The sequence below is a fragment of the Akebia trifoliata genome, chromosome 11 (assembly GCF_017979445.1).
Source record: "Akebia trifoliata isolate Shusen 1 chromosome 11, ASM1797944v1, whole genome shotgun sequence".
Taxonomy (NCBI): domain Eukaryota; kingdom Viridiplantae; phylum Streptophyta; class Magnoliopsida; order Ranunculales; family Lardizabalaceae; genus Akebia; species Akebia trifoliata.
In genome coordinates this window covers 7,095,985-7,112,646 of record NC_141385.1, presented here as the reverse complement: position 1 = coordinate 7,112,646, position 16,662 = coordinate 7,095,985, and the positions used below count along the sequence as shown (strand labels likewise).

Here is a 16,662-nt window from a genome sequence, read left to right as displayed (position 1 = left end):
TTAACTCTTATAAACACAAAGTTCGCATTTTTCACCTCTCTCTCTCTCTCTCTCTCTCTCGATTGTGAGACGCTCTCCCTCTAATTCGATCTCTCTGTCTCTCTTCTTCTCGATCTCTCTGTCTCTAGCTTCCTCGATCTGATCTCTCGTTCTCTATCTCTCTCGATCTGATCTCTCGCTCTTTATTTGATCGCTCAATATCTCTTTCCGTCTCGAAGTGATCTTGATCTATAAACATTTAAAATGATAGAGTGAAGTAGAAGCCATTAACCTAAGCATCGAAGTCACTCTCGAAATTTCTCAGGTTGGTGGATCCATAATGTTGTTCAGGTTGTTGAAGATAAGATCTAAGGTTTCTGATTCTACAAGTTCTTCGATCTTAGAGTTAAGTTGAAGCTAGATCTATTAAACTAGTTGAAGGATCTAAAAGGCCCCACAAGTTCTTCGATTTGATCTTTTTTTTTTTTATTATTATTGTTTTTGAATTCTTATGGATGTAGTGAGGTGGTGAGGTTGTTGATTCTCAATTTACATGGTTGGGACATGTTTTCTTGAATTTTACAAATCAATTCCATTCATAGGAAGAAATCCAATTATGTAAACTTAGCTTCTGTATGGATTTATTGGATGTTTCTACTCTAAATAAGTAGACTTTCTTGGATTACTTCTATATTTGTTTGTGGATTAGTAGGCCTAGTTATTAAATTTCCATTTACGGATAGTAAGCATATAGGTATTGATCAGCTCCTTGGACTATGCATCTCTATTATTCTAAATGGGTATAGTTTCTAATCCTACCTTACCTCCGTTCTTTTCCTTGGCTTATTAGCTTTTTCTTGAAGAAATTTCTTGGGATATTCAAAAGGCCGAGTAGGATTGGAGAATTGTATTACTAAGGTATTTCAATCCTGTTGGAGCCCATGAGAGTGGTAAACTAGGTGAGGATCCCAAGGGCATTCCAAATAATCTCGTACCTTACATCCAAGAAGTAGTTGTTGGTAGATTGCCTGAGCTGAATGTATACACAATCATGATTACCCAACAAAAGATGGTAGTGTGGTATGTAAAGCTTTGTTGTCTTTTTCTTGATTTATTGAACAAGTCTTTATTTTTTGGAATGAAAAAATACTGGTCAGCATATGAATGATCCAACATTTCATGTTAAGTGAGGCATCATGAAAAAGCCAACTGTTTGTATATAATTCCCTAATTTCAATTGTTCGTTACGGTTAACTATTACAATGCCAACTGAGATTATCTTCAACTTCTATCTATTAAAAATTAGATTAACTTCATTCTACAGATCAGATTTGAATTTTTTTCTTATAGAATTTGTTTTATCGTTGATGATTTTGTATGTAATGACTAGATCCGACTTTTTTTGAACCATTTTGATTTGTTTTTTTACTTAATCTTCCTTAGGACAATGTGTGCCTTGTTGGTCTACAGCTCTACTTACCAAAAAGTTCATTTTGTTGTATAATTATTTACACAACACCAAGATATCTGCTTTGCTGTTTGATTTTGGATCAATAGAAGTATTGGATTATTGATCAATTTTGTCCATTTAATTCTCTATTTTTAAAGCTTCTATTTACTGTAATAGAAGCTTCTGTTGCGTTTTATCTATCTATCTATATATATATATATATATATATATATATATTTTTTTTTTTACTTAATGTTTATATTGTTTTGGTTTATAAACAAGGCCCACATCTGGCAGTTAAATCCTCCATTAAGTCAGAGGCCCTGATACCTTAGTGAAGTCTGCTATCATATTAACACACTGCTATTTTCGTTATTTGTTACATCAATTTTAGACCATTAGTTTCTCATACTGAATTACAGCCTCAAACTCTAGAGGACCAGAATTTGCATGTATATTTTTAATCATATTTGTATGGTTTCTAGAAGAATACAACCATTAAATTAATGTCAAAACTGCATTTGTTCCTAGAATTACTTGGCTCATTACATATAGGGCTAAAGAAGATATGGGATGTCCAGTTAGAAAATGTGCCTAATGGAATCGTAAGGTTTGTGTTGGTTCGGTAAGAGATCAAAAAGTTATGGGAATTTAATCTACTTTCATAAAGTTGTTTATTAGACATATCGAATGAGAGGATCTTGAGTCCATTCAAAATTAAGAACTAGGTGGAGGGTTTCATTGAAATGTAGTAAATTTAGATTCTAGTATTTATCTTGCTCATACATGAAATGGAAAATTTTCAATTGTTGTGGAAATATACTTTCACGAAAATGTTGTGGATGATTGAAATAGCGATAAAATGTTTATTGAAACTATAGGAAATAAATAAACAGCCATATGAAATGTGGAAATGAAGATCAACAATGTTTTGTTACACGTAGGTATAGGAAAGTTCTTGTAAGGGTTATTTTGGGTAATTAATATTTGTCTAATGGCCCTTTACAACAAGTCTCTCTTCCTTTGTATTTTCTAAGATGTATGAAATAAATATGTGTGAGTGGAGAATAAAGGCAACACGTCTTCCCTGATGTGAAGAATGCCTTTTTTGGCATGGTGAATTGGGAGAAGTGTATTTGCTTCCTCTTCTTGGTTTCAAGTGCTCTTTTACTGTATGAGAAGTATGCAAATTGAAGAAGACATTGTATGACTTAAAACAATCTCTTAGACCATGGTTTGAGAGATTTCACTATACTATGGTGAATAATGGCTACAAACAGAGTTAGATTGACCACACTCGTTTCATCAAGCACCACTGCAACAATAAAATTACAGTTATTGTTTATGTCGACGGCATTGTAGTAACTAGGACCAAACAAGTTGAGATAAGAAACTTGAAGGTCAATTGGCAAAGGAATTTGAAATTATGGGTCTTGGTTAGCTGAGCTACTTTTTTGGGGTTGAAGTTGCTAGGTCTGCTAATGATATTTTTATTTCCTAGTGAAATTTATTCTCATCCTTCTCCAAGAGATAAATATGATGGGATCAGACCCTATGATACTTTTGGTGGAGCCAATGGTCAACACCTCATTGATGAAGACAAATATCAGAGACTTGTTAGTCACCTTATCTACCTCTCCCTGACTCAACCATAAATTGCATATGCAGTCAGTGTGATAAGTCAGTTTATTATGTTCCGACTACAACACATTTGGATGTTGCATATAAAATTCTCAGTACCTGAAGTCCACCTTAGGAAAGGGGCTGTTGTACATTCATCATGGTAGCTTGTGAGTTTAAGCTTATATTGTTGCAAATTGGGCAGGATTAGTGTCATATAAGTGTCCCACTTCAAGGTATTGTACATTTGTGGGTGGGAACCATATCACATAGCGAAGTGAAAAATAGACTGGCTGCAAGATTTAATGTAGAAGTTGAGTTTAGGCCTTTGGCTCATGGAGTGCATGAACTACTTTAGCTTAAAATCCTTCTAGCAGAATCCTCTGCATTGGTATAGTTATCTATTATTCATAATCCGATACAACATGATAGTTATCTGCTATAGTTATAAGAGTAAGTCTTGTTTTCTTTCCATTTTTATGGGCTTGGACAGTTAACCTTTGTTTCTGATTTGTTTGATATTTTTATTTACTTTGTGATGAAGGTGGACAGTACAAACAAGCATGGAATGCTTCTTGAAGTTGTACAAATACTTACTGATCTAAACCTTATTATAACAGAAGCTTATATATCTTCTGATGGAGAATGGTTCATGGATGGTAAGTTTTTTTTCCCATTTATTGCCTTGTTTCCCCATTAGAAGAAGCCTAGTTTTAAATTAATGTTGTAAGTTGTCACCAGTTTTTAATGTTGTCAATCAATACAATAACAAGCTTAGAGATCAAGGGATTCTCAATTATATTCGTAAGGTGGGTCATTTTCCGAATTTCTCACTCTTTTCGCACAACTTTTGAACAAACCCATAAAAATTTTGGTGGCTCATGAAAGCCCAATTTCTGTCTATGACAGCAAACTTGAATGCACATCTCAAAGCTAGGCATAGCAGCAATGCCTTAGTATAGGTATGGCAGGGCATGTTTTTCAAGGTGGAGGGAGGCACACATCTGAGCTGCACCTCAAGCAAGGCACATGAGGCATACTCTTCACTTACATATCAAATAAAATGTGAGTTTTCTTTGTAAATCTCTTTTAAATGTGAGTTTTCTGCCTCAAGCAAGGTGGGTGGTTATTTTTTCTTTTGTAGTTAAATACAACTTAAGAGGTTGTATTGCTTGTTTTCCTAGAGACAGACTCTTAACAAATTCATTATACTTAATAAAATAAAGCTAAAACAAAAAAAAACTAACAACAACAACAGCTTTAAGTAGTGGCTTCAAGTACAGCTTACCCATAAAAAATGACAACCACCACTATGATTTGCCTATCATAAGTCAGCTTCTTCATACACTTCTTCTTCTTCAATAATATGAAGCTGATTGAAATTATCTAGAAAGCTAGTTCAGATGGGTGCTTCTCGGTTAGCTCTCTCTACTTGCCCCATGAAGGTAACCTTGAGGTGTGTTTTCCTTCTTCCATCATATGGTCTTCTAAGGCCCCATCCGAAGTTCTTTCTTCTTATGGTTGGCAGCTTTGAACAAACTCCCTATAATTGATCTCCTTAGGCGTAAAGGTATTTTCTTAACTGATTATTGTTGTCTATGTCGAGTCGATGGTGAATTGGTAGATCATGTCTTCATTCATTGTAAGGTCACTTCTCAGGTTTGGGCACACTTCCTTTCCTTGTTTAATGTGTCTTGGTTTACTCCATCTTCGATTATCCCTCTTTTAGTCGAGTGGGATCATTCACCCTTTAGTGGAATGTCGAGGATTCTTTGGTAACTTATTCCCTTTGCTATTTGTTGGGGTCTGTGGTAGGAGATGAATGTGCGTACTTTCGAAGGGGTGGAGACTAAATGCATGAAATCATTTTTAGTACTCTTGGATTACCATTCTTTTGATGCAAGCAATTCTACGATGTAGCCATGTAGGGAGGAACATACATATTATAATTTATACATTTGGTTTAGAAAGGTTTCTAGTGTAGAAAATTTTAAATTCTTGTCCCAAACATGAAAACTTTCTTAAGAGCCCCATATTTCTGCCACGGCAACACTTGTCCGCTCTTTATACTTAAAGTCAATGACATCTTTGATTTATCATACTCCCTATCATTTTTCATTGTCAGCTTCTATGGACGTACTGTTCGAAGCCAATAAATAACTATTATATTAATGTTTGTCTTAACATCTAGCTAACTTGGACAAATAATATATTCTTACACAATTATATGTATTGGTGGTTTAGTATTACACTAGAAAATGTTAGGAAAGTAATTGTTTTCTTCATGTATTCACATTTGGGAAACAACTGCCTTCTTTATATGCTTGCACTGAAATACTTCATATGCAAATGGATCATATATATATATATATATATATATATATATATATATATATATATGGAATGATCTTGTATTCCTTATTTTTCTAGAATCATAATAATCATGTCATTTGTCTTATCTATGTAGACAATCATGGATCAGCTGAAGCTAATGGGCCCTCTTGTACTCACTGGAATTGTGAAGTCCCTTGATGGTTCTTCAGATACAATATCAGATCCTTATTGTTTTATGCAATTTGTCTGTTCTTTTCACTCATTTTCTTTCTTCACTTAGAAATTTGATTTCTTATTTTTATCCACAGTTCTAGAATTTTTTACCTTTTTTGACTACTAAGATTTCAATCTATTTTACGTAAGGGCATTGAAAAGAATTATCTAACTGAATCTATGTAAATACAACCATGCAGATGCTATTGCCAAGGATGTCAAAATCTTCGCCTTCCAAGTGATTGGATTGCTTGCACAACGAATGCCTCAACTTTGTAAGTATTCTTTTGGGTATATTCTGCTTCTCCATCATCTTAATACCTATGTTTTGACCCAAGTAATGCTTCTCCTCTTTGTCAGAGATAAGATTGACATGGTTGTTCTATTTTTTGATGCTTTGAAATTTGAGGATCTGTTTCTTTATCTCACCATTCAAGAAGCAACCAATTCCCTTGCTACAAGGTATATTAGCTCCTCTAAAAATCATCGATATCTCAACTCTTTCTTCATAGTCGCGTAAGTCTTGGAATTTTTGGTTTTGTGTGGTATCATCAAGCATAGCTCTAGTAATTTAATAGTGGTTGCACACTACTTTAGTTCATTGTTCTGATATAGTGTCAAAGAAGACTGAGAGGAACAAACAAAAATCTTGGTGTTTACAATGAACATGTAAAAATGAGAATTGAGTGCAAATTTGTATCTAACCTACTACTTAGTACATGTGCATAAAAAATACAGATTAACTTGTAGGCCTGAGTTATGCTATGAAATTGTCTGTAGGCCTGAGTTTGTTGCCTTGAGGGCTAGGTCCGATCCGGGTCATGCCTGATTGGATATACTATGAATGAGATTTTGGTCAAGCCCAGGCAATCCAAACTAGTTAAATATATGATACTTGTTGCATTTTATAACATTTGAACCATTTTCCTATGTGTCATCTTTTACATTCTTCATTCTTGGGTGTTTGCAATATTGAATGTACTTGAACTATTTCCACTAGAGAGGGTTCAAGTTCCCTTGGTCATAATTGTCGAAGCCTTACCTCAAAGCTTTGGGGCCGGCTTCAAGGCCCATGATTATCTTGTTTCTTTTGGTATCCTATTGACTTTTGTTGTTGCTTGATATTTTATGTAGTCATTTTCTGTCAGTGTACCTGAACACTTTTTATCTAATATTAGGGAGCTCCCACGGCCATCTTAAAGGATCTAGAGATGCTCTTGTTGAACAACTCTGAAGTGGTAAAACCTTGTTGCAATTTAGTGATACTGTTATTTCTCTCTTTTTGGTTACTTTTCCCCCTTGATTTATGTGATTTAGGAATAAGAAATTTTGGAACAATTGTCCCTATTTAATATGGTTATGTTGAAGACTACCAGCTCCTTAATGAGTACACATCGTCTTGATGATTTCAAGGAGCAAAGTGAAGTGCGCTTCTGTGCTATGAGGTGGGCAGCATCTATATTTGATTTGCAACATTGTTCTAGCCGGTTCATTTGTATGCTTGGGGCTGCGGATTCTAAGTTGGACATAAGGTTACTCTACTTCCTTTCTAGTATTGTTTAACATTTTCTAGTCTATGGTTATTTTTCATTTTATTCTTTGACATGCTCGACCCCAACCTTAAATTACCTGGATTTTTATTTTATCCTTCATGGCATTTCATTTTTCTGTTTGTATGCTATGCTTTATTAATACTTTTTGCCAAGTGTGCTTTATATTATGTTAAAATTGCAGTTTTGTTGGCTTTATTTATTTTTTTTTCACCTATACAGGTCCATACTGGAGCAACACTTTGAATCTCAGTTAATAATATTCATTTTGTCAATCGCCTAATCATGCAAAAGTTCTGTAAGTGGATTTGCACAATGTAATGAAGTGCTAAAAAATAAGTTGATTACAACATCGTAAGATGTAGAACCGAAGAGATTTACAAAGATAATAATGAGTGACAGATTTGTCCATGTGGTGGAACCGTCAGATGCAGAACCAAAGTGGGGTGGCCCACCTTAAGATAATAATGAAAACATCACATCTTCCAATCCAACGTCAAGTAACCAGCAGCAGCCATCAAAACACTTTTCCAGGTAAATGGTGTAGTGACCATGTCGTGACGGTTGAAGGAAAAATGCACACCACCGACGATCCGTTGCAGTTAGCTTGGTTCAAGGTGTGTACGTTCTAGAGTGGGATATCCAGTTGAATTAGCAAGGACCTCAAGCTTTTGCACCACCTTGCTAGGAGTCCTCAAAGCTATCCAAAATAGATGGAAGTGTTGTTTGTGAATTAGTTGGTATTGCAATGATATGTTTTGTGTTTGATTTCTAATTGGATTTAATGTGAATTAAGTTTCTTGGATGATCAAGATTTGATTTCTATGAATGGTCTTTGTTTTATGATTTTTTTTCTTGATTTTTTTATTACTATTTCAATTGTTGTGATTGGTGAATTAGATGATGTTATTGTTTGCTAAACCTCCATATTTGAAGGTCATAGACTATAGAATTTTTTGTTTAAGCTCATCCTTCAATAATTTGACAGTTAAGGGCCGTTAAAAAAAAAAAAAATTCTACAAGAAAATATTTGACAGGCATATTTGACGAGTCGGTCCGTCAAATTTTGAGAAATTTGATGGACAAAGACCGTCAAATATGGGCTTTTTTCACATAGTAGTTGTCCCCCCCCCCCCCCCTCCTTATGAGAAATTTGACGGACAAAGACCGTCAAATATGGGCTTTTTTCACATGGTGGTTGTCCCCCCCTCCTAATATATATATATATAACAATAAATTATAATAACAAAGCAGGTTCCCATTGTTTCAATTAATGGCAATAATATGCGTTTGGAGTCATAATTCATTATTTAGTTGAAATCTTTATAATAAAAACTATTTGTATGCCATAAATCAACATATTCATCCTCAATCTACGTGGGGACTTAGCTTTGCAATTGCTTGACAGTTGTGCAGCTTACTATAAAATCATGTGGCTAAATAACCATCTATCAGTTATCATTGAAATCCATGGTTAATGGGAAAATCTAGAAAAAGATAAAACCTCATATCGTACCTACTATGTAGGCAACAAACAACAAATTATTTAAATGGTATTTACATAGCTAGGATGCACATCGACTCCTTCGTTAAGATGAGATGAATGAATATGGTGAAAGTAGTACTAATATCCACATGTGTATGCGAAATAAGTTTCTTGTGAATTAATCCATTAATTAGTTAGTAAAGCCTTTGGGTGATGATACTAGAAGCACCTAGTTACTGAATTAATTAAAACTAGGCTTATCAATTAAAAAAAAATTCATTAATTAGTTATTTTCAAAATACTAGGATTAGGATATAAAAGAAAATCTTTAATGTATTTTAGATGTAAAATGTATAGAGATAAAGATTATCCCTTACAACCAAACTTTGAATCCTACAATTATTCGACTAGGGGAGGATTGATGATCTTAAAGAAATCATTAATTTATTCCACAAATTGCCAATTTTTATATGTAATCGACAATTTTCCTCTTATCAGTCTATTAATTGCCGATTGTTTTATATGGATGCCCATTTTAGTTTTTAGTGGTGTTCTGTGATTTGCTCGCAGAAATTTTGTTACTATGTCCTCTTTAGACAAAAATACTCTTACGTTATAATTAGTGATCCTTGTGAGCTAATCTCAACTTTTTATTGCTTGAGAAAACCTTCCTACAATGACTTGATGAAAACTCATATACACAAAGTAGCCGACAAAGCACTTTTAGAATTTAGGAACTTCACTTGTATTATTCTTTAGTAATTTGTTCCTGTAGCTGCGTGTAGTGGATTTTGACGGTTGAAGTAGCACCACATCACCAAGAAAAAAAAAATTGAAGTTCCTGGACCGTCCATTTTCAAACCATATGATTAGACTCAATTTTTTTTTTTTTTTAAATCTGATCTAAAACATGGCCCTTATGACTGTTGACGTTTTTTTTTTTTTTTTTTTTTTAAAACCAAAATTCTTCCATTAGCATATTTAAAAGGATTTTTGAATGTTTAAGGTCTTGAATTATCATCAAATATAAGGTTGAGATGGGAGGAAAAAGAGATGTTTCCAAGTGATTAGTATAGGATTCGTAAGTATAACTTTCGAGAATCCCTAGGAATATCATCCAATCTCAACTGTTCATTAGATGGTCTAGCTCAAGATCTGTCAAAGGCTGCCATATTTTTTTAATACCCTAGTATCCCATTAGACAGCGGACCGGGCCCATATCTGGGCTTTGCTTAGTCCATAGACCAGGATCTTGTCCAAGGACTAGTCTCAGGTCCTACCCATGCCAAAACAACGAATCTTTTTTCCTTGTGCATCCCAAAGAAAAAGATTTGTGGTTATGTCCACATGCCACATCAACCGTGTCAGATTTAGCGAGTTTATGTTTCATGCTGCCTCTAAATTCCAAGGAGTCTGGGTCTGCCTTAACCCTGTTGACCTTTCAAAAAAAAACAAAAATAAATAAATTCCAAGGAGTCAAGTCAATTTGGATGAATTTTGAGCCAGCTCCCAAGAGTTTTAAAAGGCACCAACAAACTAATTGGGCTGTCAATGGGTACCCAGGTAATTGAAATTGAATCGGAATTGAAAACCCTGGTTCCAGTTCTCTTTTATTGGAACCGATTAGAGATGGGTCTAAAATGAAACTAAACTAATAGGAACCGGAACCTTTAGGTTCTATCCAATGGGTATCCAAGTACCCGGAACCGATTTATTTTTTCATTTCTTTTCATGCTATAGATGATTTAAGGTATTTGTTTAAAATAAATGTGTGTGATATAAAATTCTTCGATTTTTCATATAAATTATCGATAGCTTAAAATGAGTTCTCTTCTAAAATTTTATTATTTTAACTAAGATAAATTTTATTTTTGAAAAAAATCATTAATTTGTATCTTTAATATAACAAATTATAATTAAGTTAATAATTTTGTTGATAATATATTAATTTTTTTAAAGGAAAAAAAGATTTATAATGATTTGAAATATTTTTTTTCTCATTTGATTCTTGAGAATCAAAACCGTCGGGTACTTGTGATTTTTGGCGGTTCCAGTTCCATTTATTTTGAAACTAGACCTGGAATTGACCCATTAACACCCTTAAAACTAATAATCCAAACCAAATACTAAACGCTAATGTTTTTCTGACTCAAAAATTTTCACACGGTCCGTTCTCGACTTATGTGGCAAGGACACAAAACCATTGATCGTTTTCCTTGTGTAATCATATACGTAGAAACAATTTGATAAATTTCCATGAAATACACTCAGCTTCGGCAGAAAGCGGTTTTAGAAGCTTTGGACAATTCGATAAGAAGTAATCAATGGGAATTTGCTCTAAGGTTAGTGGTTCTTGGTTTTTCTAAAGCACATTTGGTTTCAATCGAAGTAATGGGTTCTCTTTGTTTTACAAAATTACTTATCTTTTTGGTAGTCCAATTTAAAAAACTTTTATTCTAACTAATGGGATTGAATTAGTGACTAAGGTATTAGGGATCATGATTGCTAATATTCTTTAGTAATCAAATAAAACTTGTGGTTTGTAATGGAGCACTCTCCAATTAAGTAATGGAGGCCGTCCCCTGCCGTGTGTGTATTTTTTGAATCACATTCATTGATCACACAGCGATATAAGGGTAGAGCACCACAGGCTTATTGCTGGATTTTATTCTTATTAATCTTATTTCAAGTTTCATTGAAGGTATGTGATTTAAACTCATTAAAATTTTGGTTGATTGAATCGATTGTTAAGTGTGAAAGTTTAAGATCATATCCCATATTTTTTTTATTTATGAAGAATTGGAGAAATATGTTAAATAGCTTTGATCTTGAACAAAGTAAACTAGTGGGTAGTCTCTTTTTTATTTTTAATTTTTATCATTTTTGTAATCTAAATTCCCGATTAATCTACGGTGAATTCGTTATTTTTTGTATTATGCTCTGTTCTGTTAGATGTTGTAGATGTTATCAGATGAGATTCATTTGTTAAAGAAATTAATTAATGGGTAGCCTAAATTGTTTTGTGAAATTTTAAGCTTGTAGCATCTGTACTTGTGTTTGATTTTGAGGTTTTGGAGTGAGAATTGTCAGAAAAAAGGAGTTAATTTTTAATTAATGAATAAAAAATAGTAATTTTTGAGAAATTATTGAAAACTAAACAGCTCACTGTGTTACTCTTTTTTATTTGATTACAATAAAGAGTAAGGCTAACCTTATAGACTTAGTAGGATTTCACTCTTACTAAGGGTTGTTGAGTTCACCTTGTGACATCCAAAAACATGATACAATGCCACAGGAATCTAGACAAAATAAAATCTATCAACTTTAAAAAAAAAAAAAAAAAACATCTTTTAACGTTAAAATTTTGGAAGTTCCCTTGCCATTCATTTTCAAAACCTTGTATCAAGGTTAAAAAATATTATTTTATTATTATTTTTGTTTGAGTTATTCCATGAAATCTAGAGGGCGGTGATGTGGGATAGCCAATTCGGTAGTATGGGAAGTGTTTTTTTTTTTTTTTTTTAATGCAAAAAAACTTCTCTGACATAGGTAGTAGAAGCTGTGGAAAGCAAAACACCCGAACTCAACCTGATTGATGGGTGAGGCTGGGCTGACTTATGTAAAAAATGGGTTGAGCCTGGGTTAGAATATCTCAACCCGACCTTAATTCGGGTTGAGAGATCAAACAACTCAACTCAACCCAAATCCGATGCCAATACTAATATACAATATTTTTATAGTAATTATATATATATATATATATATATATTTGTTTAACATTTTTATTAATCATATTATTGTGGCTTGTGGACAATTGGATATCGTTAATGTGGGCTTTGAAGTATGGTTTGTCTAAATAGTTTCTCAATGATGGATTAGAAGGTCTAAACATGAAGCCCCATCCAATCACTTCGCATTTGTATCGCAGTCACTAGGTTGAGTCGTAATTAGGGGTGTCAATGGATAGCCGAAATTCGAATTCGAATTTGAAAAATCGGATATTATCCGAAATTTTAGGATATCGGATTCGGATGTCATTTTAAAATTCGAATGAATTTCGGATATGAATTTGGATATTGCGATATCCAATTCGATAATATTCGCTCCAATATAATATATGTATTATGTATTTATGTTTTACAATAAAACTTTTATATATGTATATATATGTTCCTGTGTATTCGTGTTATAAAACAAAATTTTATTTTTTAAATTTTATCTTCTCTCAACCACTTTAATGGTTAAAACGTGAAGAATCAGTTGACAGTGGGTTTCGATTGAATTTCGTAATCACCGTCTTCTCCGATCGGCGAGCGTCAGGTACACATTCTCTCTCTCTGTTCGAAGTTTGAACCAGTCGGAGTGATTTTTTGGAGGAAATATGTGGGATCCGATACGTCTTCTCCGACTGGCGAGCATCCAGGTACATATTTTCTCTCTCTCTCTCTCTCTCCGATCCGAACCAATCAGAGGAAATCTATGGGTTTCGACTATGCGAACTTCGATTGTACGATTTGTAGGATTTTTTATCGGATTGGATATTATCGAATATCCGATATATTTTTCGGATTTGAATTCGAATGTTTATTAGGGATATCCGCTCAGATTCGAATTCAAATTCGGATAGTATTATTTTTTTTCGGATTTGAATTTGGATATAACACTATCTGATTAGATAGCTATCCATTGACAGCCCTAGTCGTAATGACAAAATCCAAACTCAAGCCTGAACCTACTAATGATTGGATCAGGCCCGAATAAAACAGCACAATGTCCAAGCCCAACCAAGCCAAAGAAGTATTTGAGCTATATGAAAAACAGGGTGACTTTTGAAAACAGAGAGATAATTCCAAATGTGGTGAAGGCTACCTAACAAAGTCGCCAACTTTTATAAAAAAAATTATTTTATTTTATTTTTATATTTTAATACCGTTAATATGGATAAAAATAAAAATAAAAATTATTTTAGGCCTTTTTCTTTTTAAGAAGGTAGAGGATTAAAAAAATATAAAATGATATAAAATTTAAAAAAAAAATCTATTTTTCAACTACAAATATAGAGGGAAACCAAAAAGCCCAAAACCTTTTATCTATATGTATTTCTAAGAAATTAAGAATGTTTGGATCAGATTTTTTTTCGGTTCGGATTGGGATCGGTTCGAATCTAATTCAAAATTGTTTCGGATCTAAGATTCTAGTTTGAGTCCGATTTTTCATGTTTTGGGTGTAATCAAATAACATTTGGGGTGCCAATAGCAACACTTCAAACTTATTTATAAAACAAAGATTGATATAATATAAAATTAATAATTCAATCATAAATTTACAAAAAACGGAATGATTTAGATAATTTTAAATTTTTTTGATAAAAATAATTAATTTTTAACAATTTAAATATTTATTTTATAAATAAAATTATGATTTTGTTTGATTTCATTTTTTTGTGTGCTTTTTGATTTTGTTTAAATTTATTCATAAACCAAATATTGGTTTTATTTGATTTTCTATGTTCTAGAAAATCATTTTCCAAAGGGGGAGGGGGTGGATAAGAAAATAATTTACTGTTAATTAAGAAAAATCGAGGTGTTGCCAAGTCCGTTTTCAGCTCAAAATTTAGAGTTTTTGACTTGTCAAATACTGAAAAATTGCAATTTTCCTCTTAAACTTCAATTTCCCCCTTATTTTACATGCTATCTCCATAACACATATCTCGTACGCTGATACTTATCTCAATAATTTGATTTTGTATTTTAAAGGTTGGGATCATGTGTTTTTTCCACGAGTCATTCTTTATGAGTCACCTAATCCTGACCCGTTAGTTAAAACTGTACAGGTGATCTAATTTTGGGCAAGATTTATGTATGGACTTCATGAATTTGTGGGACAAGGCTTGCATGCTTGGCAATATCAGATTAATATGTTGAGTTGCAATATGAAATACCATATGTACTAAAAGAGAGAGAGAATACTGAACCAACCATGTTTATTTTAATATTTATGAAAGATCGTCCCTAGCGACATCCACAGTTACAATAGAAAACAAGTTCTTCACCATTTGAAAACAGAAAGATGGTGGTAGTAGTAGTAACAAAATAACAATAACATTAAGGGTTCTTCACAGTCTCAAAACAACTAACAAATGCGGTAGTATAGTACTACTAGCAGTGGTAACAACAGCATCAAGGGTTGCCCCCCAGGGCCAAGAATTCAGCTTGTAGTTCATCAACTACCTCCTCTGCTAGCTTGAAAGCTCTAGCCAGAATGTAAGCAGGCACTGATGGGTTTGCACCGAAGATTGCATTGGCTTCGGTGAGCACACCTGGTTTCTGGCTATTTAAGGCAGCGAAGGCAAGGGCTGGTCCCTTACCGACATTTTGTTGAAAATGTAAAAGTCCACGTGGGAATACGAACACGTCACCCTCCTCGAGGGTTGTACTGTATAGAATGTTGTTTGGGTTAGTGGTGATGAATCCAACGAGGAGCTTGCCTTTGATCACGACAAGGATCTCACTGGCCCGAGGGTGATGGTGGGGCCGGTTTTGCCCACCAGGTGCAATGTCGATCCGGACAATGGAAATTCCCTGCGTGTTGATGCCTGGGAACTCGTCCACAAATGCAGTTGTGACGAGACCCGAGACTGAGTTGTTAGTGTTTCCGGGTTGGCGGAGCCCCCTGTAGACGAAGTCGGTTGATTTTACTTGCCTTGGGTCTTTGCACACGAAACCGTTCACAAATACTGAACCAATAGAGGTAGAAATAAATTTAGATACTAGAACAAAAAAAATATAAAGGCCTTAACGTCAATTTATATCATTTTAAAACTTTGTTGTAAGAAAAGAATTTAAATACCAGGGTTCTGCAAATCAGCAACACAGAAGTCTTGAAGTGGGTCGGGATCGGTGGCATGAACAAAGACAAAGCTACAAACACAAGCAGAGAAAATCAGAAAAACAAGAGACGCCATGTTCATGCCTACTTTACTTTACTCACTAATTCTCTTGTAATGCTCTGAGAGGTGATACGCATGTTACATATATATGTATGTATAGAGGGTGTCAAGAGAGAGGTTGGATGACAATTTCTCCTGAACTTCCTTGACGTGTAGCGCCAACTTGCAAAGGGTGTCAAGAGAGGTGGCTGTCAAGAATAATCTTGAAGTGACCTTGAGATTGTACCTGATATCTCACTTTCTTGATGGGGAAGTGAGATATGAGGTACAATCTTGAGGTCACTCTAGCACGACTCGTCAAGAAAACTTCAGCCACCCAGGGTCAGTCGAGATGGTAGCGGTGGAACTAAGTGTAGACAAGGAAGGGGGGGCCGTGGCCCCAACAAATATTTTTCAAATATGTGCTTCAATAATGTGTTATCTTGGGGCGGCTCTACTTAAGGACAGGGGGGGCTGAACTACATGTAGAATTATTTCAAAAATATGCTTTTTTAATACTGTGTTATAATGTTATCTTCTGCACCCTACGTAGGAGCTGACTACCTGTAGATTAGATGTGCCTTGGCCCCCGACAGATTTTCTTTTAAATATCATATAGTAGTGAAGAATGATAATGGAGGAAAACTAGCCTAGAATAAAAACAAACATCCAAATAAAAGAAATCACTCTCTATTATTAGGTCCTAGATGAAACTTTTGACATAACCGTCAAGATCTTCTATGCCTGTGATTAAATTTTTAATTTTGTTGTCATGGCAAATCCACCATCGGAGATGTTATACTCAATGTGAGTGCTTAACTTAAATATATAATTCATCACGTCTCCTCTTAACTACCTTTAATATCAATCACGAATTTAAGCACATGACTCTTCCAAACATACTAAACAAAAGGGGGGAGGGGAAGGAGATGATGAAATAATTTTATAAAATGAAAAATATAATAACATGGAAAAAAAATATGCTAAATTGAGAGCCTAATAACTCAACAAATCTATTTATACCTCAACTTTTTTCTATAAAATAAGAAACAAATTGGATGATGTCATTAGGAATCAATAGAGGAAAAAAAGGGCTTTAAAT

The 16,662-nt window shown here is 34.0% G+C and overlaps 1 protein-coding gene and 1 long non-coding RNA gene across 4 annotated transcripts; one reads left to right on the top strand and one right to left on the bottom strand.

The window, feature by feature from the left end:
- The first annotated feature begins 3,096 nt into the window (after window positions 1-3,096).
- Window positions 3,097-7,975, top strand: LOC147390641 (uncharacterized). 3 transcript variants are annotated; one of them, XR_015183089.1, is made up of 6 exons: window positions 3,097-3,708; window positions 3,791-3,858; window positions 3,959-4,114; window positions 6,775-6,834; window positions 7,010-7,128; window positions 7,369-7,975. It is a non-coding gene; the product is annotated as an uncharacterized LOC147390641 (long non-coding RNA). The 3 variants fall into 3 exon arrangements; XR_015183087.1 differs by having other exon boundaries at window positions 6,775-7,128; XR_015183088.1 differs by having other exon boundaries at window positions 6,731-7,128.
- A 6,635-nt stretch (window positions 7,976-14,610) lies between these two features.
- LOC147390640 (germin-like protein subfamily 1 member 14) lies at window positions 14,611-15,625 on the bottom strand. The gene is made up of 2 exons (XM_086459997.1): window positions 15,482-15,625; window positions 14,611-15,368 (listed from the first exon to the last, which is right to left on the bottom strand). The coding sequence occupies exons 1-2, from the start codon at window positions 15,600-15,602 to the stop codon at window positions 14,812-14,814; spliced, it is 678 nt and encodes a 225-aa protein (XP_086316123.1). The 5' UTR covers window positions 15,603-15,625; the 3' UTR covers window positions 14,611-14,811.
- Between the last annotated feature and the right edge of the window lie 1,037 nt (window positions 15,626-16,662).

Coding starts and splice junctions, on each gene's coding strand:
- LOC147390640 (XM_086459997.1), bottom strand. CDS start 15,602: ATGAACATGGCGTCTCTTGTTTTTCTGATTTTCTCTGCTTGTGTTTGT. Junction 15,369..15,481: donor TGCTGATTTGCAGAACCCTG/GTATTTAAATTC, acceptor CTATTGGTTCAG/TATTTGTGAACGGTTTCGTG.